The 23198-nt window shown below is 40.7% G+C and overlaps 2 protein-coding genes across 3 annotated transcripts in view; one reads left to right on the top strand and one right to left on the bottom strand.

The window, feature by feature from the left end:
• ANKRD13A (ankyrin repeat domain 13A) overlaps nt 1–10585 on the top strand; it is a 36387-nt gene extending 25802 nt beyond the window's left edge. For both annotated transcript variants that reach the window (XM_077160053.1, XM_077160054.1), the window contains exons 8-15: nt 240–321; nt 1263–1324; nt 2090–2220; nt 3123–3280; nt 3948–4061; nt 6335–6495; nt 8086–8153; nt 8896–10585. In XM_077160053.1, coding sequence (XP_077016168.1) covers nt 240–321; nt 1263–1324; nt 2090–2220; nt 3123–3280; nt 3948–4061; nt 6335–6495; nt 8086–8153; nt 8896–9091 — 972 coding nt within the window. In that variant the 3' untranslated portion in view covers nt 9092–10585. The remainder of the gene's footprint in view (nt 1–239; nt 322–1262; nt 1325–2089; nt 2221–3122; nt 3281–3947; nt 4062–6334; nt 6496–8085; nt 8154–8895) is intronic.
• A 2134-nt stretch (nt 10586–12719) lies between these two features.
• On the bottom strand, nt 12720–17367 carry C5H12orf76 (chromosome 5 C12orf76 homolog). Its single transcript, XM_077160051.1, has 2 exons — nt 17210–17367; nt 12720–14015 (listed from the first exon to the last, which is right to left on the bottom strand). Exons 1-2 carry the CDS (start codon nt 17340–17342, stop codon nt 13930–13932), a joined length of 219 nt encoding a protein of 72 aa, XP_077016166.1. The 5' UTR covers nt 17343–17367; the 3' UTR covers nt 12720–13929.
• Between the last annotated feature and the right edge of the window lie 5831 nt (nt 17368–23198).

The following is a 23198-nucleotide window of genomic DNA, read 5'->3' as shown; positions in this document are numbered from 1 at the left end:
ACTTTCATATGGAAAATAGCTGCTGATGCATTTGTATAGTTTGTAAACTTTCTCTAGTGCATTTGTATAGTTTGTATATTTTCTCTGAAGGATCCTAATGATCACTAACCATTCCTCAGTTCTATTTTGCTAGATTTGGGGTTTTTTTGGAGGGGGGGCTTTAGCATTTTTGTTCTTGCTATGCTGATTTTTTGCTTTGATTCCCCATGTCACTGTTTTCTTTGCACACATCTCTCAAGGTTTACACGGTAAACAATGTGAATGTCATAACAAAAATACGGACAGAACATCTGACTGAGGAAGAAAAAAAGAGATATAAAGGTAATCCCCTCCCATGCCCGCTTCCCCATTTTTTAGCCTAGAGAGAGATTTGGTTGGCTCTGTTCAGTTTTGGGTTAATGTGATCGAGAAGCACTAATCCTCGCCCTAACTTCCTTTTTATAAAAATTTCCTTACTCTAACTCATTCTTGGAGGTGTTTCCCCATAGTTGGCTTCAGTTGTAGTTAAAGCTGTGCACAAAGGCTTCTTTATGTTTTATGAAGGACAGTTGTTGGATTCAGCCATAGATAAAGATTTTGGAGACTTTCTATCAGTGGAATGAGTGATTTAGCCCAAATTATCATGATGTAAGAGTTGGACAGAACTTGGGTGCTGAGCCGAGCAAAGTGTTGCTATATGCTGTTGCCATAGCCCAGCAGTGCCAACGGCCAGCTCTGTGGCCTTTGCCTCAGTTTCCTCAACAGTGAAATGAAGTTGATACCAGACCTTCCTTAGAATTGTAGAGAGGATTAGATGAGTTATGACATGCAAACCTTTAGAACACTGCCCTCAGTATGTGGCAAGCATGCAGTAATTTTTAACAGCCACCGCTATCCCACCATTGCTCTTACTTGCCAAATGAGGAAAGTAAGGCCCATGGGAATGACCTGTCATAGACACCTGGGTAGTGAGCAGCTATGTGAACTGTAGTACAGATCTGGCACATTCCTAAGTGCATACTCTTTCTAGTATTGTTTTAATTCTTGTATCTGTTATCCATCTAGTATAGAGCTCCTAAATAAAACATGTCCTATAAAGGATAAGTTAGCTTGTGTTTCTTGTGTACGGTTTTATTCAGCCTGTCTAAAAATGGAGGACTTTACTGTAGGTTTTCCTGATGTTGATAGCCTGGATCAGAAACTTTAAACTATGATGACAATAATTTTATATAGCTACAAGTTAGGAATAATATTAGAAATTAAACTTTTTTTCCCCTCTGTAGCGGACCGGAATCCCCTGGAATCTTTGCTGGGAACTGTGGAACATCAGTTTGGTGCTCAAGGGGTAAGTTGAAGCAGTGAGCTTTCAGCATGGTCTAGTGAAAGGAAATGACTCATCTTTACTTGTGATGGCATTTACTGAATCATGAGCAGATCATCCTATTTGAAAAAAATTGAAGAGTGCTCCCAATCTGGAATTTGAGATATTCTTTTGGAAGATAATTGGATGAGTGAGCCTTTTAAAATAAGGATTCTAGAGGAGGGGTAGTGATTATAGAAACCAGGTACTTTCTTTCTCTTATCCATTATAAAACTAGGTCCTCTCTATAAAAATGCAATTTAAACAGTGTATAGAACTTTATATTTTTACAGAGCACTTTAACAAACATTATTCTTACATGACCCTCAAATAATTGTATAACATTGTTACAATGGATGTCACTAAGGATCAGAAAAATGAAATGACCTTTCCAGTGTCTCAAGCTAGAGAATGGCAGCTCAGCTCGAATCCTGAGACTGCAAAATCTTACATACTTTTAAATATTCCTGCCTCTCTTGCTCTGTATTTTTTTTCTCTTCCTTTTCTATAAGTGGGGATAAAATACAAAAAGAGTGAGAAATAGTTGCTGATTTTGAAATAGAGAAATCCACTAGACTTGACCTCATACCTTTATAGATTTTCTTGTTCCATGTAGTAACTTAAAGTTAATGACTAGAACTTTCTGATCTGTAGCTGGTTAATGCATCTACCTCCGAGACGGCATGCCAGAGGCCTCCGCTTGGGAGCATAATTCGGCATTTCTAATTCCCCTGGGTTTTGACTCGACAGGACCTCACCACAGAATGTGCCACCGCGAACAACCCCACAGCCATCACGCCTGACGAGTATTTCAATGAAGAATTTGATCTGAAAGACAGGGACATAGGAAGGCCTAAAGAACTGACAATTAGAACACAAAAGTAAGAGAACTTCTGTGGCCATTTTCAACTTAGGCATTCTTATTTGTTTAAGCAATTGTGCTTTTTTATTGTATTGTGTTCAGTCATTCCTCTGCCCTTTTCCTTTAAAAAATAATTTTTTTCCATAATAAATATTAATGTTGAAATCTATTCTACAACTAATTGTGTTACTGTACTTTGAAATTTATTGCTTTTTTGTATATATGATATTTTTCACAAAAAAAAAAAAGGAAAAAAAGTAGATTGTGATGATAAAAAAATAATTAAGCCTTCTAGCCTCCCATATTCTGGAGCAGCTAGAAGGAAAAATCTGAGAGGATGGTATGGTAGTCCATGACGGACTCTGGGATCTGTCCTGTAACTTGTTGAGGAGTGCTTTGAAAACTATTGCTTTTTTACTTCTTTGCTTTGCATATATGCTATACTATATAATAAAAAAGTTTTTAAAAATCAATGTTTATTATTTTCATTGTCTACTCCATTATTGTTGCTAGAATATTCCTTCCTGAAAAATAATTTTTAAATACTTTATCTGGTGGAAGCTAAGGGTAGTTTACCCATCTTATTAGCCTTTTCCAAACAGAATATGGTTTGGATATAAGAGTTTCTTATTTCTTTACTGCCAGTAAGCGTCAGCCATGAAATGGTTTCCACCAGCTATCTTATTTTTTCATACTTGCTTTCAATTAAGTCTGTTGCAGTGAATAGTTGTAATGCAGAACATTTCCCCTGATTTCCAGATAGCAGTGATCTGAATCTGTGGTTCTCATCTCTTCATAGCTCTGAAGGAAGAGCTGCTAAGATAATTGGGGAGGCTGGTGGTGTCTAGCGACTGCATATATGGAAACTTGTTTCCCTGTCTGTAGAGATGACTGTAGTGTCTTCTCTGTCGAATCCTGCAGGTTTAAAGCAACGCTGTGGATGTGTGAAGAGTTTCCCCTCTCTCTTGTGGAGCAGGTCATTCCTATCATCGACCTAATGGCCCGAACCAGTGCTCACTTTGCAAGACTGAGAGATTTCATCAAATTGGAATTCCCACCTGGATTTCCGGTCAAAATAGGTACCATCAAATAAAGCACAGGAACAGCTGGAGATTTTTTGCAGGAGATAAAATATGCTTCAGTGACTTGTAGCACTTTAGGCAGAAAGCAGTTTATACTAGATACAGTGGAGGAGGTCAGAATTATTCTGTGGTTTGATTTAAAGAATGTCATGATTCTTAGTTCAGGTTGGGGATTTGTATATCAAAATTAGGAGACCCTTAATCATCAGTTTTATTTCCCGACAGATACAAAAAGGCATATAAATATGACACATTCATTGTTTTAATGTTAAACCATACTTACATAACTTCAAATTGGATAGTTATTTGAGAAACACAGTTGAAACCTTTGATGCATAAATATGTTTTAGGGTGTGAAGTAGTAAGCATGATACCATGTATAATACCTATTACTCATGAGCAATTTTAATTTTGGATGGTTGTGTATTCATGAGCCTTGAATCCTGGCTCTGTCACTTACTCACTGGGATCTAGGATAAACTGTTGACCTCTCTGAATCTCAGTTTTCTCATCTGTATAATGGGGTAGGGGTTGTTATATAGATAAAATAAAATTATACTTATTAAAAGAACTTACTACGGAACTTGTATAGTAAGCACTCAGTAAATGATAGCTATTATTACACTCAGTAAAGTGTATTTATAAAAGCTTTTTATCTTGTTAGAAATTCCATTATTTCACGTCTTAAATGCACGGATTACATTTGGAAATGTTAATGGCTGTAGCACTGCTGAGGAAACTATATCCCAAAATGTGGAAGGGACCCAGACCGATTCAGGTAAAAAAAAATTGGAATTTGTGGTATTTAAAAATGTTCTACATTTAGTCATTATGCTAATTATTCAGTTTTAAATTGGAGTATCTTATGAAGTAGATCTCTGTGTTGAATGAAAGGCAGGTATATTATTAATTTTAAAAAAACCACCTGTAGAATATGTATGATGCCATTTGGATTAAAAAAACAGCATGTTCTTAAAAGTCAATTTTATCGAGGTTTAATGTATGTACAATAAAATTCACCCATTTTAAGGTGACAGTCTGATGCATTTTGACATATGTAAACTCTACCACAATCAAAATATGGAACATTTCTGTCACACTTAAACAATCCCTCCATGTGTTCCTTTGCCATTAAATACTATTATAAGTGGATTAATTTTCTTATTTTATTTTCCAGTTGTTCATAGCTAGTGTATAGAAATGCAGTTGACTTTTGTATATTGACCTTGAATCTTATAACACTGCTAAATCAATTATTATTTCTAGTAACTTTTTTGTAAATTTCTTAGGATTTCTCTATATACGGAGTCATGTTGTTTGCGAATAAAGGCAATTTTACTTCTTCTTTCCAATCTGTAAGCCTTTTGTTCCTTTTTCTTGCCCTATTGCACTGGCTCAGACCTCCTCTACAATGATGAATAAAAGTGGTGGGAGTAGATGTCCTTGCCTTGCTCCTGATCTTAGCAGGAGGAGGGTTTATATGTTTCACTGATAAGACTGATGGTAGCTGTAGATTTTTTGTAGATGCCCTTTATCAGGTTGAGGAAATTCCCATATAGTCATAGTTTGCTGAAAGTGTTTTTTTCCTTTAATCATCAGGTATTGACTTCTGTCAAATGCCTTTTCTGCAACTGTTAAGATGATCATATGTTTTTTCTCCTTTATTCTATTAGAATGGTGAATTAAAAGACAACCTTTTATAGTAAATAAATTATACTTCAAATTGAAAAAAATAGAAAATTAAAAATTAACAATGATATACAATTTTACACTAGCAGATGGGCAAAAAAGCCAGCTAATACTATGTACTCATGAGACTGTGCAGCAAAGGAACATTCATCTACTCTGGGTGGGACAGTAAATTTGTATAATTTCTTAAAATTATAGTAAATATAGTATAGAAATGGTAAAATTGAAGATGTGGACACCCTATGACCTAGCAAATCTATATGCATGAAACTAAAGAAATGTAAGCATACAGGCTTTGGGAGATGCTGTTAATAGTATGGCAGCGCCATTCATAATAGCAAAAGACTGGAAACAACCCAAATGCCATGAGATATTAGAATGGACTAACCATACCATCTTAATACAATGGAATAACAGACAGTGAAGATGAAAGTTTACAGCCACATAAATCAAAACTGGTGAATCTCAAGAACATAATGTTGAATGAAAAACAATCCAGTTTGAAGAAAATATTCTACATTCTGTATGATGCTATTGATGTTAAGTTTAAAAACAGGATAAAACAAACTATTGTTTAAGATTATACAGATGTGGCAAAACTCCAGAGAACGGCAAGGCCGTGATAACCACTGTTCTAAGTTACATGTTTACCTAAGTACGGAGAGGAGGAAGGGACTGATGTTAAGGAGGGTGATGTGTGCAATAGCATGTCTTAGGCCAGGACAGGCATTTGGTTCGTTATTGCCAATTTTACGAAGTATGGGTATCTTATATACTTTCTTTTGCATGTTTACTATATTTCATAATGAAAAAGGAAAAAGTAGGGCAGGCCATGGTGGCTCAGCAGGCAGTTCTCGCCTGCCATGCTGGAGACCTGGGTTCGATTTCTGGTGCCTGCTTATGCAAAAAACAAATAAATAATAAAAAAAAGGAAAAAGTAAAAGGACATATATAAATATATACACACACACATATATATACACATATGTATCCACCCACACGTACGTATGTACATCACCTTCCTGGAAGGTTACACAAAAACATAATGGTTACCTCTGGAATTTGGAAACAGGAGAACGTATGTGTGTGTGAGAGGGAGAATTCCACTTTTACTTTATAGTCTTCTGTATTATTTTTTATGAGTAATGCATTAATTTAATTCAGCATTAAAATTCTTTTAATCAAGGCAAAAATTAAAAAGCAGTATTCTGGCACTTTTTCTTACAAATTCTCTCTCACGTGGTAGCAAATCTTGATTATCACCATTTTGATCTTTTCAATTTTCTCACATTTAATTTTTAGAAAAAGTTGGAGTGGAAACTTCATTGTAGTTAACTTGGACAGTGGCCTTTTGTCTTTCAGCTTCCCAGGTCACAGAATTTGAGGTTGATCAATCTGTGTTTGAGATTCCTGAATCTTACCATGTTCAAGACAATGGCAGAAACATGCATTTGCAAGATGAAGATTATGAGATAATGCAGTTTGCTATCCAGCAGAGCTTACTGGAGTCCAGCAGGAGCCAGGTACATTTATCAGAATCGATGGTCAGGCTTGGAAGGTTTTACACTCTGGTTTGGCCCAGTTTTTGAAATACTCATGGTATGTATAAAGACTAATGTGTTTTAGGCACCTTTCTTTTTACAACAGCTTGTCATATAAAAGATCATCTGCATAGCTCAGGTTAGCCTCCTGCATAAGTTGCCTCCCAGCAGACTTTTCTTTTCCTCATATTCATCTGAGGGACTAATAATCATGTATTTTTTTGGCACATGCTGTATCATTTTCTAGTACTGAGAGTGTACATTCATGTTAGTTTACCCTCATCAAATTTTGCTTAAATGTTTTATACTCTTGTAAAGGGTGTCATTTCTTTAGACTCTCTTTGTGCCTCTAGCTAAGAGAACTAATGATAGGACAGACGGATGAAAGAACCATTTCATCTTGTCTTCCTGTGTGGTTCTTTCTCTAGGCCTCATCTGTCTGGGGACAGTCCAGAGCTTAGGTTCTCTTCCCCCATGTCCCCTCCCTCAGCCTCTCCCTCCTGTGGTTTCTCCACCCTGCTAGGCTGAGGCCCGTTTCTCCCTCCACCGCCCTCTCGTGTATCCTGAACTCTGGCTGTCCGTTTTCCTTTCCTGCCCTTATCCATTCAACAGATACTTGTGGAGTACTTTGCTTCGTGCCAGGCATTGGGAATTCTTTGAAGCACCCTCAACACCTGACCTCAGGTGGGACTGCTTTGCAGACAGTACCTGCACTCTGGAGTCTCCACTGGCTCAGATTTTTGGCCTTTATTCTTGAGTCTTGAGAACTTGGACAACGGGTTCTCTGGCTACCATTGTAGACTCATTTCTGGACCTGTTCACTTTTCTGAGGCTGCCAGTCGAAAGGCCATACTCCCCACAGCAGGCATATTCCCTTTGGGAAGCATCTTGGGATAAGACCCAGTCCCAGATTTCACCGTCAGTCCAGTATGTTTTTCCTTCCCCTATGCAGGTGAGCTTACTAACCCCTACCCCCTGCCAATAGCTACATAACTCTTGTTGTCCCTAAATTTTGACAAGGGGAAGAGCCAAAGTAAAACATGACAAATACTGAATTACAGTTTCTATTCTTGCTGTAAAAGTATTGTTTGCTTTGTTCATTTAAAATTTGCCCAAGGTTGCAAAGGCCAGAATGGTGCTGGGGGCTGATTGCCAGCTTTGAACCTGGAGGGTCTAAGTTCAAATCTCTTTTCTGCTAATTGTGACCCAGGGGCAGGCCCCTTAATCCTTGAGCCTCTGATTTCCCATTTGTAGAGTAGAGTTTATAGGAATGAATAGTTATTCAAAAAAATAGCCCAAAGTTAGCTGTTTTTAATAGTTTGGTTTTATTCAAACTATGAAAGGTTGTGACTGATAATGAGCAGAGTTCTGTATTGTACCTAATACTTAGATGTGGTTTTAAAAAGGTAACCCAAACCCCTATTAGTTTTTCAGGGAGTGCTGTTATTGGAGTGCATGTAAAAATATTTACATGCAAATATTTTAAATTTTGTTCCTGCTTTCATTTTCTTGTCCACATGATGCCTATTCCTTCTGAGAGGTATTCATGGCCATTATATTTGCTTTTCTTAGGATGTTTCAGGACCAGCTTCGAATGGAGGAATCAGCCAGACACATGCTTATGACGCCCAGTATGAGAGGTGATTGATTTGACTTCTGATGATTAATCCAACATTGACACAGCACTTTATTAGTACCTGGGCAGGTGCACAGCACCATGCCATGCAGGAGGCACTTGATAAAGGGTTAAATCTCCTGCTTCCTCTTGCAGCAGTTACTTATTAAAATAGCTCTACAAACTCTTGATAGCTGAATTACCAGGAGTGGGTGATAGGATTGCTGAATAGTTCCTAGGTCAGTGCTATTGTAGGAAGACACTATGTAAAGTTTTCTGATTGGTTTGATTTTTCTGTGAAGAAAATGGAGGGGTTGAGATGTCCCAGTGGGAAGTTTATACATTTTAAGGATGGTGACACTTTGGAGAAGTACAGAGATTAGATTGTTTTTTTGTAGAACATCTTTTTTTTTTAGGGGGAAAAAAAGGAAAGATTCGTTTCACAAAGCCTTTTCCTGTACTTAGGCATATATGGGAGTTCGTTGATGAAGAGCTTGGTCTTCGCTTTAAAATAAATCCAAATCCAATTCCCAGCCCCATCACTTAGTAGCTGGATGATCCTGGGCAAGCTCCTTAACCTCTCTGAGCCTGTTTGCTCCCTTGTATGTAGCACCAACACCTTCTCAGGGTTATGTGGGAATAAATGGCATCATATGCATTAAGTACTTGGCACAGCATGTACTCAGCAGTTAAGAAATGTCGTTGCTGCTGCTACTACAATGATGGTGGTGATGAGGGTCTCTTTTTTCTCCCTTTCTCCAACCCAGGGCCATCCAGGAGAGTCTCCTCGCCAGCTCAGAAAGTCTGTGCCCTGGTGCCCCAAGTGAGACAAGCCGTTTTGATAGTGACTTGCAGCTGGCTATGGAGCTCTCTGCCAAAGAGCTGGAGGAACGCGAGCTCCGGCTCCAGGAGGAGGAGGCAGAGCTCCAGCAAGTCCTACAGCTGTCGCTCACTGAGAAATAAGCCCTTCCACCCATGCATGGGCTGCACAAAGCAGAGGCTCTGGGCTGCACGAGTGCTGCGTCAACCAGCATGATGGGGCCTGAGGGACTGTACCTGGGCGTATGTCATGGAGCAGATGGCAGCTGCTCCAGTCTTCGTGCAGAGCTGCAGGCCCAGGGACTCCCAGGCCCATCCATGACTCTTCCCTGGTGGGGAAGGGGCCAGGGTTACAGGCCCCATCTCCAGGCTAAGGGGAGAAGAGCATCGTCGTCACTTTCCATTAGCTGTATTGGCTTGTAGGCCACATTTTTACTACCAGCTTTAAACAAAAAACCCCAATCCTGGCAGGTTTGTAGATTAATTTTTATCAAGGAGTAATAACAAGAAATGTTATTGCAGAGTCAGGGTGCTTTTATATATGAGAGCAGCAGCAGCCTTTGTAGAGAGTGGTTTATGAGAATTTGTGACACTTCTTTATTATTCACCAAAGAAATGGGTAATCTGTGTTGATCTACTCTTTATTCTTACCTTTATACAGGGTTTCTACAACACTGTCACTATGCCTCCTCCATCTCTACCTTACTCCATTCCTTCTACCCCCAGCTAAAATTCAAGAGGAGATATGTACAGGATCTATTTTAGATTACAGTTAGCTATTTATCAAATTAGAATATACAGATGATCACAGATATTGCCTTAGCCTTAAAAAACATTAATAGTTTCAAACAACCTCACTCCACTTTTTAAGGGATCTGATTTGAATTTATAAAGGCATTTCCTTTGAGAGCAGTTCCCTCCATGCTAAATCAAAGGCAGCTAATCCTGTCCCTGAAGGAGCAGTTAGGGGAATTCACGGCCGTTCTTGAAGTGGGTAAGCTGCCAAAATACTGGGACAGCACAAAGCCAAACCAGGAGTGTGGCCTACACCTTCTCCAGGGAAGGGTTTCCATGTAGACACCTAAGAACCCACTACGTGCCCTAGTCTCACTTGAGAGAACGGGGTGGACTTGAATTTAGAAAGGGAACTGAAAACGGAAGTCAATGGCTCTATTTATTCAAAAGGGAAAATGGTGATTCCATATTGCTTTTTAGAGTTTAAATCAACATCTTTCTGGATAAATATATTTTTTAACAGAATCTTTTTATTATTTTTAAAAGATATAAAAATGACTACTCCCATCAGTAGCAATACAAAGTTATACATTTTAACCAGATTTTCTCAGGCCTTTTTTGGATACCTTTAGTAGTCAACTATTTTGTCTAACCCTTCTGTAAATAACCATCACACAACACAGAGCCCTGTGGAGTACAGCTGAGTGCTCCTTCACTCTGCCCATGTATTCACTCCCACAGGCTGCACTGAGATAACCTGGTAAACAATATCTTCCTCCATTTTGCATCTATTTCCTGTCTGTTGTGCTTCTTTTGGGATGGGAAGAGAAAAAGAAACAACAGTTCCAGTTAATGTCTGAATCATATAGTTAGTGTTGCCAGTTATAGTGTTCCTAGTTACAAAGAATTCATCTGCCTTCATAACTTCATAGTCATCTGCCTTTTTCTTACGGTCTGACCAAAGTTCCTTCTGTGTACACAAGGCCAGTATATGCAGCATCACATTTATTCCAAATATGCAGCGTGGCATTTTGTTTACTTGATGCTTACCTTGAGCAAAGATGCTTCTTGAGTATGGCTGCCAGTTAGGCCACATTGTTTACTCACTAAGGTGAACCACAGGTTATTTCTATGTTTGCATTCCATGGCCTGGCTTCCCAATGTCTTTGACTTTCTCCCCAGGCAGTAGGTTAAAAAGGGACTGAGCACTGTGTCAACCTGTTACAGCATTTTTCATAAATGTGTTCACTCTTAAAATGCAAATAAAGACTGCTTCCTTAGAGGGTGCTCGTACAATATTATTGATGTTCTTGAGTCTTTTTTCCCCCTTTATCACATTGTTTTTTCTTGTTACTATACAGAAACACACTTCCTGTTAAGAGCAAGAATGTTCGTGGAACATGATTGTGCCCTCACATGACTCAGCTGTAGATTGGATAGAGGTGACATGCTCCTCTCAGCCTTCCCATCCAAGTTACACCGTCCTCATGCCTCACAGCACTGTTTCAAACAGAAACTAAAAGCAAGCCAGCGCTAGGGCTGCTCTGGGATACCTCTGCAGCCCTACTGCTAGAGGCAAACTTTCTTGTAGAGTAAAAGAAGTCCCATCAAAGCTCTTTCTGAGTGAACATGCTCTCTCCTTCGAAGCCAAAGTACTTTGTGAAGCTGTTCTTAGAAGTTCCGATGATAATTATGGCTTCCAGAGTTATCCTATACTTAAGTATATTAGTATCAAAACAAAGGCAGGGGCCAGTAAAGATTGGGTAGGAGAAATGAGGCTGCAGTGTTTCTGGTAAGATGTGGAGGAGTTGCTATGCTTTAGGGGAAAGTAAATACCAACACTTTTCAGCCACCAGAACACTACAAAGAAATCTGTTACTCTTCTTAGGTAAAAACATGGAATATCTGTGGATATTTTAATTAAAAGAAAAACTAATCGTTTCTTTAAGTTCATTAAAACTTCAGAGGCCCAATATCAGTAGCAAACTTTAATTGAGCATTTTATGCATATAAAACAATACAAGGGAGTAAGTAGTTCCTGGCTCTCTCTATAAGCAAGCTGGTCACATCATACTCCATAACATAAGGTGTCAAGGAACCTGAAAAGTCTGCTCTAATCTCAAATTTAAAGAAAATTAATTTAATAAAATTAATTGAATGTGTTCATTTGGGTACATGGTGATATTCTGTGACAGATCAGAATATTAAGTCTAGAGTTGGGCTCCCGTCTTTCCCTAAAGACCTAAAGATGTAAGCCAGCCTCTGGTGCATACTTCTCACTCTCACAGAACTGCCATTTTCATCTTTACTCATCCCTCTGTAATAAGTCTCTTCACACAAAGTTTCTTTGTCTTACTTTAAATTTGAAATCTCTCATACTGAACTGACGATAAAATTGGAGTGAAGAGATGGACTGACTTTTGAATTTCTGTGTGGAATAACAATATTGCAAGGTTGTATTAGAAAACTGGAACATGATCAACATATCTAGCTGGTGATTACTGGACCAGCAGTAACTCACATAGCTTATGGACTTGATGTGTTTTTACTGTTTTCTTTTTAAGTTCTAAACCTGGCAATATATATGGGGGAGCATATCAAAACGCAGCATTCCACCTAAATGAGAACGTGCACTCCTGGGACTCTGCTCACAAAGTTGTGTCTTTCAGCATCCTACTCACTCCTCCTCCCTTGAATTATTAACCATAAACTTTTCTACCTTTCATTTGTGTTAACTTTCATATCATTTGATCTTCTCAATAATTAAGAAAGATAAAGTATGTATATATCACCATTTTACAGATGGGAAAACTGGGAGCTAGAGAAGTTAAGCCTGTTTATACTTGGAGCTGGGACAAGAATGCAGTCCAACTAGACAATTATTGCTGCTTTCTGAAACTATACCTTACCTTGGCTACTTCACATATTAGTTTGAAAATCTACTAGAGAGTGCTGCCTTAAGAGATTAGATCAGATTCAAACAAGTAGCTGCATTTTAAGTTCTTGGAGATAATTGTTAGGAATAAAACAGCACGTATGATTTTAATTTAATTTTAATTGACATTTTGCTCAAAAGCACAACAGTGAACATTTCAGTGGCTCAATGTTATAGGATTACAAATGAAATCCTGAAGTCTAACAGGATCCCACACCAATTATTTCATATTAAGAGCAGACTATTAACAAACAATTCTGTGCTCGTATGGAGCACAAGATAAGCATTTCAGTTTAGTAACAGACAAAATTAAATATAGCACCTTTAAAATAAATACTGACAACCACTTTGTAAGAAGTACAAAAGCATCATTTCAATTGGGGGAAAATCCAGTTCAATAACAGTGCAAAACTAAAAGCAGCATTTTCAAAGTTGAAATTAGATTTGTGTAAACATATACCCATCTGCCACCCTGCCATGCATGGTGAACACACACTTCCCTTAGCTGAGCCCTTCACACCCAGGGCTGAAAGGAGTTCCTGCTCAGACTCTTTTAAACTCCAAATCTGAAAAGCTACTACATTTTTAGGCCGTGGGCTGGAAAGACTTAACTGCAGTAGAGGGAGGTTGTGTTTGCGCAGGAAGCAGTTCTTTCTCAGATGGGCTAATCAGTGACAGTTCGGGTACAACCCCAGAGCTCTCTAGCCCAAGGGTGCTCATGGCAATACCGTCTATGCTTCAACAGGGAGTGCACAGCCCAGGCCAGAGCTGAGTGCAGCAGGGCAGTGAAGGTTCCCCATAGCTGGCACTGATTTTCAGCCAGAGCACTCTTAGGGCAACTGTGTTTAATTAAACATATTTGTGATCCTTACTGTCTTGTGACTAAATGATTCTTAAACAGGGAATCTACATGGTAAGTCTTCCACTTCTTAACACTTTCAAACATTAGTTATGTTTGAAACATACTCCTTTCCAGAGCAGTTCTTACAAACACAGGTTCCCATGTTTACACATTTTTCTAATGAGCACTTCGTCATTACACTGAACCTTGGCACTTCAGATCTTACTTTTAACAAGTACAGCCAGGTATAAAAAGAAACAATGAAGAACAGACTGGTCAATTCTTTGCATTACAGTGTTAGGAAAACATAATTGCTACTAGATGGTTTTTCTAAACCGTTAGTTTACCAAATGTTCAGACCAAATGTCATTTTAAAGCAGGAAGTTCTCATTTCAACTTCTTCACTGGCCAATGTGCAATACAACTTATCCTGTTCCCAAATGCTTGCAGAAGAACATGCTTGTTTGGCTGTCACCGACGCCGAATGGGCTTGTAGACGCAAAATGCCATAAGGATCATGGTCACCAGCAGGATGCTGAAAATGGTTCCCATTAACACTGCAAAAGGAAAACAGGTTACCTCCTAGTGGCAGCTTCAGGTCTGTCACTCATTCATCTAACCATGAATTACCACATGCCACTCAGTGTCAGGCACTTTGCCAGGCGCAGAGGAAGCAGCTGTGAACAGATCCAGAGGGTCTCTGCTGTTGGGATATCCCCAGGTAAGTGGGGGAGAGAAACGTCAACAGGTAAGAGCATTTCACATAGCTTAAAGTGCTGTGAAGAAAACCACTTTTTAAAATGTGATAGCAATGGGGGAGGATGGACAATGTTAGACAAGGTCAAGGAGGCAGTTGAAGAGGTGACACACAAGCTGAAACCCAGCTGAAGGAAGGAGCCCGCCACGCGAAAATCTGGGGGAGAGCCCTGCAGGCCACATGATCCACAAATGAAGGGCTTTGAGGCCAAAACAAACCTAACAGGTTCCATGAGGAGAAAAGAGGCAAGCACAGCTGATGTGAAAGGGTTAGAAGTGAAGGGTAGAGAGGCAGGAAATGGGGCCAGAGTGGACAACGGTCTTCCAATCAAAGAAACAACCAACTTTGCAAACCTATGACATGTTTTAGAGTAAATTTCACATACAATATTTTTAAGTTGCTCGGGTAAGAAACGGGATCTAAAAGTTATAACACAAGTTGAGCTCTGGTTGTACACGATTATAAGGGCCTGGGGCTGTAAACTACTAATCTAACCCAGCAACCTGTCAAAAGAGTCACTCCACAGCAGCATGATGCCCAACTGTAATTCTGTGACTGTCTCAGAGAACTCGGGAAGCATTTCGAACAATGCTACCTTAAACAAAGAAATGCATGCTTTGGTGTTTCTAAGTACGTGGGCCTGTTCCAGGTTCCAACTGGGACCTAACCATGGTTCTCCAGAATGTTTGTTATTTCTCTGAAAAAATCACATTCTCACCAAAGTTTTATTTAAACCGGTAATTCCGGGGTATCTGTGAACCTCTGCCCACCCTCTCATGCTCGACCCAGTATGTTATTAAAAATCTGACCATAAAGAAAGATTATCTTGGGGTGGGGTGGGGGGAGAAGGTGACAGAATAGTGTCATAACTCCAAAAGACCAGAAGTAATTTTAAAGGTCTCTGTTGACTTATATGAACTAAATGTCATTTCCCCAAATAACTCTTGTTAACTAAATACCTGCCCTACTTTTCAAAGCCTTGAATTCCATGAGTTTCTAAGGTTTTGACTGCAACTGGACTTAAAAAGCTGTCTTATTCCATTTAACCATTTTCTTGTGTTTTGCAAGGATTCTTTAAAATAAAACAAAAATGCCCAAAGCAGAAATGCAGGGGACTGGAATTGGGGGATGGAAACCTGCTTTAAAAAAATTTGAAAGACAACGAACCAACAAACATACAAATTTTTGGAGGCTCTGTTTTAGAGCTAGTGAAAAAAAATTTTTAAAGGACTTAAAACCATGAGTCATTAAGTACACAATATACTGTTTGGACGGCTATCCATTTAGCTATAAACTCTCCAACTCCTCACCTTTTTTACCTCTTCCAGCACCTTGTTATGAATGATTGGCCCAGGTAGGATTTTAAACTCCTATTTCAGACCATCCTATGGTCACTGCTCATAGTGGAGCCTCACTTTCTGCATCTATAAAATGGAGCAAATGAAACCCATCTTACAAGAGTTTCTTCATGCTGAATACTGGGGTGACACCAGACTGTGTGACCTTATGTAATTCACTCAGTCTCTCTCTCTCTGTTACCTCTTTGGTAAAAATGGATCCACTGTACAAGATCGTCTGGGGTGGTGTTTCTCAAACTCTCTGGTAAAGGACTAATTTAAAAAATTTCTAGTCCATCCCAGACCACGATCCGACTATGCAAGACTAGTGCAGCTCAGTTCACCTGCAGAGAAAGTATGCCACGCTGACCACACCCACAGCAGAATTCTACTTGCTTGGATCTTGCAACAATGCCAAACTTTTACATTTCTAACCACTTACTCTCAATTTCTGTAATTTCATCTCTCTGCAAACTAACAGTAAGGACCCACAGTGGTCCACAGACTAACCACCCTTTGTGTTAGTTTTAGAGCAGCTGTCTTGGAGCAGGGACTAACTTGTCCCAGCTGGACATATGAGAATGTCTGGAGATAATCTGATTATCCCGGCTGAGGGTGAGAGGGAGGGTGTGCCTGGCATCCAGAGGATGGAAGCTGAAGACGCTGCTAAGCATCCTATGATGTACAGGACAGACACACAAACACATACATCACCCCCCACTCCCCTGCGTCCCCCAAACAGTCATTTGGTCCAACATGTCTGTAGTACTGAGGCTGGGAAACCCTGATCAAAGGATTAATCGGGATAATGTGTAGAAACCACCTAGCAGAGTACTAGGTACACAGCAAGTGGTCAATACACGGCAGATACTGACTTCACAGAGTCAGGATAATCCGGAAATGGTATTATGTAGCAACTGTGTGGATATAAAGAAGTAACAAGGCTGTACAGTGAAAAGGAAAGACTTTGGTGGAAGAAAGGCAAATTTATTATAAAGTTCCCTGAGCTTTAAGCTCCAGGGCTCCTTCCACAGCCACATACATACATATGTATGTATGTATGCGTGAGCGTGTGTGTGTGTGTGTGTGTGTGTAAATAGTTTTTTCTTCTCATAATTGAAAAGGTCTTCCCAAAAGGTATAAGCTTCAAACCCCACAAAACCTAGGTTCTAATATCGGCTTTACTACTTAACTGTGTAACCTGAACAAATGAAAGTCACCTCTCCGAGCTTCACTACATATTTGTAAAATCTTTCCTCATTCAATTATTGTGAAGGACAAATGAAATCACGTATATAAAATGCTTAGCATAACATATGACATACAATAAATGCTCAACACATGTCAATTACTGTTACTATTCGGTTACTATTGGTTTCATTAGGAAAGAGGAGAGGGTATATTTTACGCATTGTCGCCCAGCCAGGTCCGCACGGCCAGAGAGGAGGAAGTCCAGACTAAGCCCCAGGTCACCCTACCCCCATGCAACAAACATATACCGAGCGCATCTGTGGAAAAGCCCAGGCCTTCCGGGAGAGGGTAGCGGGTCTCCCTGAGAGGTCCCATCAGCACCCCACTCCCTTACACACGCCTCCACCCTCCACCCTGCCAGCGTGCCCCAAGCTCCGGCCTGACCCCGGCGCCCGCGGCCGCTCACCCAGGTTCTGCCCGCGTAGCACCGCATACGGCCGGCTCCGCTCCAGCGGCTCCACCGGGCTCGGGGCCTCCGCCTGTTCCACTAGGAGGCCGCACAGGCCGAACCAAAGACACCGCCACACGGGAAGCGTCATCTTCCCGGGCGCCCAGAGGCGAAGAAACCACTTCCGCCACTAACCCCACCCCCGGTCCCACGCACCGTCTTCCGTCGTTGCTACCACCGAGCGCGCGTCGCTGTCAAAGTAAAGGTCCGTTCCGATCAACGTTCCACCGCTAGGAAAGTTCCGGGGTGCCCAAAGTTCTCCCTCTCCTTGAGCTTTGGGTGGGCCTCTTTTCCACTGAGGTATCGTGGGTCCAGTTTAGACCCATTGAAAATTTTCTAAGAGTCTGTGCATCTCCTTCTTAAATCCTCACCAGTCCTGAGAAACAGACACCAGAGCCCCATTTTAAACAGGCTATCTTCTTAAGGAACCCTTACCTAGAACATTCTTTTCTAAAATTGCAACAATCCCCACCCCCTAATAAAGCACACTCCTTACCCTCACTCCCTAGTTCACACTTTCTCTTCTTAACAGCACCGTTTAATTTACGCATCTAACTACATTTTGCTGCTTTCTGACTACCTGCAACCCACTCTAGAATGTAAGGTTCGTGAGGGCAGCAAGTTGTCTTTTTTCATGGGCAGGCACCGGGAAGCGAACCCGGGGCTCCGGCATGGCAGGCAAGAACTCTGCTGCTGAGCCACGCAAGTTGTCTTTTTTGCATATGGCTGTTTCTCAGATTCTAGAAAAGAATATATAATGCTTAATGAATGTTTGCTGGATAAATAAGGAAACTGAGCATAGTCAAGTCAAGTGTTGGTCCAACACTACAAACAGTAAGTGGCAGAGCTGGAATTTGAACCCAGTTGTAGTCCTGAGTTGAAATAATTTACCACTGCATGGACTGCCTCACCTAACTGTTAATCCTTAATTTGTAAGGGCTTGATAATAGATACCTCACAATGGGTGAGCAATACAGAGAATAGATGGGAAAGTACTTTGTCAACTGTAGATGGTTATGCCCAACTCATGAAATCCCAAAAGGAAGTGTCTTCATTTATTCATAGTATGTATAATGCCACCATTTGCCAAGCAACAATGGGAAAGGCTCTGGCCATCATAGATCCAGTCAGCCATTTCAGTGGAAGTCAGGACTGGAAATGCAGTTATGCAGGAACGATCTGTGGAAAGTCCTTTTGTCTGATAGTTTGGATCCCCAAGAACTACATGAAAACTCAACAAGTTTTTTTTTTGTTCTTAAATCTGTACTGCCAGCCTGGACTAAAAGGGACAGAGAAGGGATGATTTGAAGGAAGAATGAATTCAAGGGCAGAACCATGGAAACCCAGGTCTGGACTAAACATATCTCCTTGGGTCAAGAAAGGGGGCCCACCCAAGTGCATGGAAAGGGGTCTACCCATGTGCTTGGAGTGGGGGGGGGGGGGGTTCTGCCCCGCTGTTCAGGAAGAATGCTGTCACCCAATTGCTCAGAGAGGGTGGGGCCTGTGTCCCGGGGTTTGTGGAGCACGTGACCACTATGCTGATGCTTGGAGAGGTGGGACCTTCATCCCAGTGTTCAGAGACAGCATGGCCACTACACAAGTCCTGCTCTATCAGGCGCGGAGGACAAAACAGCAATCCATAGATGACTCTCAGACCTTGAAATTTAATGGAGTTTTCCCTGCTGGCTTTCAGAATTGTTTGGGACCCATGACCTCTGTTTTGTGTGGTTTTTTTTTTTAAACATAACAACATAGAAACATGAACATTCTTACCATACGTCTATTCCATTCTTGGTGTATAATCAATAACTCACAATGTCATCACATAGTTGTATATTCATTACAATGATCATTTCTTAGAACATTTGCATCAATTCAGAAAAAGAAATAAAAAGAAAAAAGAAAAATCTCATACAAATCATACCCGTTACCCCTCCCTCTCATTGACTGCTGGTATTTTCATCTATACAATATGTTTTAGCCTTTGTTTTCTGTATTTTTTTTCTATACCCCTTACCACTCCCTTTCATTGATCACTAGCATTTCAATCTACTAAATTTATTTTAACATTTGTTCCCCCTATTATTTATTTTTAATCCATATGTCTTACTCATCTTATGACTCCAGTTTTACTGCCAATTTCTCCTTATTGGAATGGGAATATCTATCTTATGCCTGACTCTTCATTGCATACTGGGAGCAGATAACTTGTTTTCTAGACTTTCTAGGTCTACAGACAGAGGGGAATTGTGCCCCAGGACAGATTACACTTATAACCGATTTCGATGAGACTTGGTACTCAGCATTGTTACTGAAATGATTTAAGGCTCCTGGGATGTTGTGATGGAATTAAGGCATTTTGCATGTGAAAAGAACTTGTTTTGGTGGGGGGGGGGTCTAAAGGGCGAAACATGGTGGTTTGGGGTTATGTACCCCAGAAAACATGTTCTTAAACTTCATCCATTCCTATGGGTGTGAACCCATTATAAGTAGGACCTTTTGATGAAGTTGCTTCAGTTAAGGTGCAGCCCAACTCAATCAGGATGGATTTTAATCCTGTTACTGGAGTCCTTTATTAGTGGAATGAAATTTGGACAGATAAAGAGAAAGCCATGGGAAGCAAGAAGCTGAAGTTCAGTGGAACCAGAAGAGAAGGGAGAGGCCAGGCGACCCTGCCATGTGACAGAGACACTCAGGACCAAGGATCACCAGGCAGCCAGCCCCAGGATGCCAATCTTTGGGAAGAAAGCATCACCTTGTTGAAGACTTGATCTGAACTTTTTCTATCCTCAAAACTGTGAACCAATAAATCCCCATTGTTTGCCCTAACTCATTGCAAACTAAAACAGGAGATAAAGTTGTTGTTTTTTTACATGGGCAGGCACTGGGAAATGAACCTGGGTCTCTGGCATGGCAGGTAAGAGCTCTGCCTGCTGAGCCACCATGGTCTGCCCAGGAGATAAAGTTTTAAACTAAAACTAGTAGAAGGTGGTGAGGATACTGCAATCAAGCAAGTGTGATTAATCCCACTGAACGATATGCTTGGGAGTGGTTGTGATAGCAATGTTTATGGTTTATATATATTTCCACAATTTAAAAAAAAGAAAGAGCAAATAAAGAGATAATGACAAATGCAATACACAATCTTAGATGGGATCTAATAAGGAGAGGAGAGATGGATCAAAAGCACGTTATTGGGACAAAAAACCTGGAATATAGACTGTACGCTTTATATCAATGCTAAATTTCTTGAACTCAACTACACTGAAGGTGGTTACATAAGTGGATATTCTTATTCTTAGGAGGTGTACATGGCAGTATAAAGGAGCATAATGTACACCTACATTCAAATGTTCAGAAAATAGACATAAATAGACAAACACATGGACGGATAAATAGATAGGCTGACAGATGGATAGATAGAACAATATGGCAAATATGGCTAAAATGTTAAAATTGGTAGATCTGCATATCTGGGGGATGGGGTGCTGGAGTTCTTGGAATGGGGTCTGCATTGTTTTTGTAATTGTCCTCTAAGTTTGAAATTATTGCACAATAAAAAGTGACATGGTACTGGACCTAGGCCAGACTTCAAACAGACTTCAAAGTCAGTGTGGCCAGAGTGGAATGAACTGGTGGCCTGTGGGGGGTTGGAGAGAAGGTTGAAGGTGAAGGCAGGGGCCTGTCCATGCAAGGGCCTTCTCAGTAGCCTTGGGAAAGAGTTTGACCTCTGTCTTAAAGGTAGTGGAGAGCCATGGGAAGTTTGAAAGTGGAGCGGCAGCCTTTTATGATTTATATTTTAACAAGGGTCACCGTGGTGCGGGGAGAATAGATGGCTGTAAATACTGATGTTCGTTTATTCAGGATTGGCTGGATTCCTAATGGTAAAGGTGGAGTTACCCCAGACCCTCTGGTTTATAGCCAAATTTAGCAGACAAGTCACCGACTGGTTTGATGAAAGGCAGGAAGGTTGGCTCGAAGAGTGATGCATAAAGGTGTTTGATGTTTCTGGAATGCAAGATTGTGGGGAAATGTGTCCTGCGATGGAGGAGGCAGCTGCGGATATCTGTTACCTGAGACATCCCTACAGGCTCAGAGGATGCACTGGCAGGGAATACCACTTGGGGGCACCCCTTTAGTCTTTCTTATTGAGAAATAAGAAACTCCAGCTATTCAGGAATCCTTTCAGGAGGCTAATTATTTTCTGCAGAGAACTTGAACTTTTGAAAGTTCAAGGCTGTGGCTTCGGGGTGTGTCAAAATGAGAAATGGAAATCTGGGCCTGCATACTTCTGGCGTGGGATTCTGCATTCTGAGAACAAAAACAACAGCAATAACAACAACTGCATACGAGGCTTCCTATATGCCAGATGCCTTCCCCAGTGCTTTACATAAATTAAGTCAGTTATTGTCACAATAAACCTATGGAGCTTATACTACTATCAACTCCATTACGCAGCTGGGGAAAGGAGGCATGGAGAAGTTAAGTAACTGCCCAAGATCACAGCTGGTAAGGGTATATGTACTAGTTGGAAAGGATTTATCTACCCTAGAAAAGCCATGTTTTAATCCTAATCAATTTTGTGGGAGCGACGGTTTCTTCTAATCCCTATTCAGTACTGTAGGTTGGGAACTTGATTAGGTCATTTCCATGGAGATGTGACTCAATCAATTGTGGGTATTAAACTTGATTAGATGGAGACGTGTCTCCACCTATTCTACGTGAATCTTGATTAGTTTACTGGAATCCTATAAAAGAGGAGATATTTTGGAGACAGAGCCTTTTGAGAATGAGGAGAGAGCTGCAGAATCATGACAGAATGACAAGAGAGAAAGCCACGAGATTCCATGAGAGGCAGAGTCCACCAGCCAGCGACCTTTGGAGATGAAGGAAAATGCCCCTGGGGGAGCTTCATGGAGCAAGAGGCCTGGAGAGGAAGCTAGCAGATACCGTGTTCGCCATGTGCCTTTCCACTTGAGAGAGAAACCCTGAACTGCATCAGCCTTCTTGAATCAAGGTGTCTTTCCCTGAATGAGTTAGATTGGACATTTCTATAGACTTGATTTGAGACAATTTCATGGCCTTAGAACTATAAACTTGTAACTTATTAAATTCCCCTTTAAAAAAAAGCCATTCCATTTCTGGTCTGTTGCATTCTGGCATCTAGCAAAGTAGAACAGGGTATAACTGGGATTTGAGCCAGGCAGTTCAGTTCAAGTCTGTTGCTCTTAGCCGCTACTCTACTATCAGAGACTGATGACTCCTCCCTGCTCAAAAGTATAGTACAAGCTGTAGTAGTCAGGGTTCTCTAGAGAAACAGAACCAATAGGAGATATCTGTAAATGTGAGACTTATAAAGGTGTCTCACACAACCGTGGGAATGGAAGAGTCCAAAATCCCCAGGACAGGCTGTGCAGCTGGCAGCTCTGATGAAAGGTCTGTACAAACCCCACAGGAGAGGCTTGCTGGATGAAGAAGCAATGAAAGAGTCTCTCTTCTTCCTTAAAAGCCTTCAACTGATTGGAATATCTCATTGGTGGGAGACTTGCCTTAGGTGATTGCGGATGTAATCAGCCACAGATGCAATCAACTGACTGATGATTTAATACTCCAGCCATCCAGTTTATCAACCAGCCACAAAATATCCTTGCAGCAATGGTCACATCAGTGCTTGCCTGACCAGACATCCGGGCATCACCACTTGGCCAAGTTGACACCAGAACCTAACCATCACACCAGCCAACATTTATCGGGCCAATATATTCACATACATTTTCTCATTAAGGCTCACACCGCCCTGTGAAGTTCTGATCTCCATTCTACAGATGTGTAAATGAGGCATAGAGAGGTTAGTGAACTTGTCTGAGGTCACAGAGCTAGTCAGTGGTAGTACCAGGATTCGGATCTGTCTGTGTGGTGACTAGAGTCTGTGTTCTTTTTTTTTTTT

This window comes from Tamandua tetradactyla, chromosome 5 (genome assembly GCF_023851605.1).
Source record: "Tamandua tetradactyla isolate mTamTet1 chromosome 5, mTamTet1.pri, whole genome shotgun sequence".
Classification (NCBI taxonomy): Eukaryota; Metazoa; Chordata; class Mammalia; order Pilosa; family Myrmecophagidae; genus Tamandua; species Tamandua tetradactyla.
The sequence above is the reverse complement of the archived record's forward strand: the minus strand, read 5'-3'. Positions and strand labels throughout refer to the sequence as shown.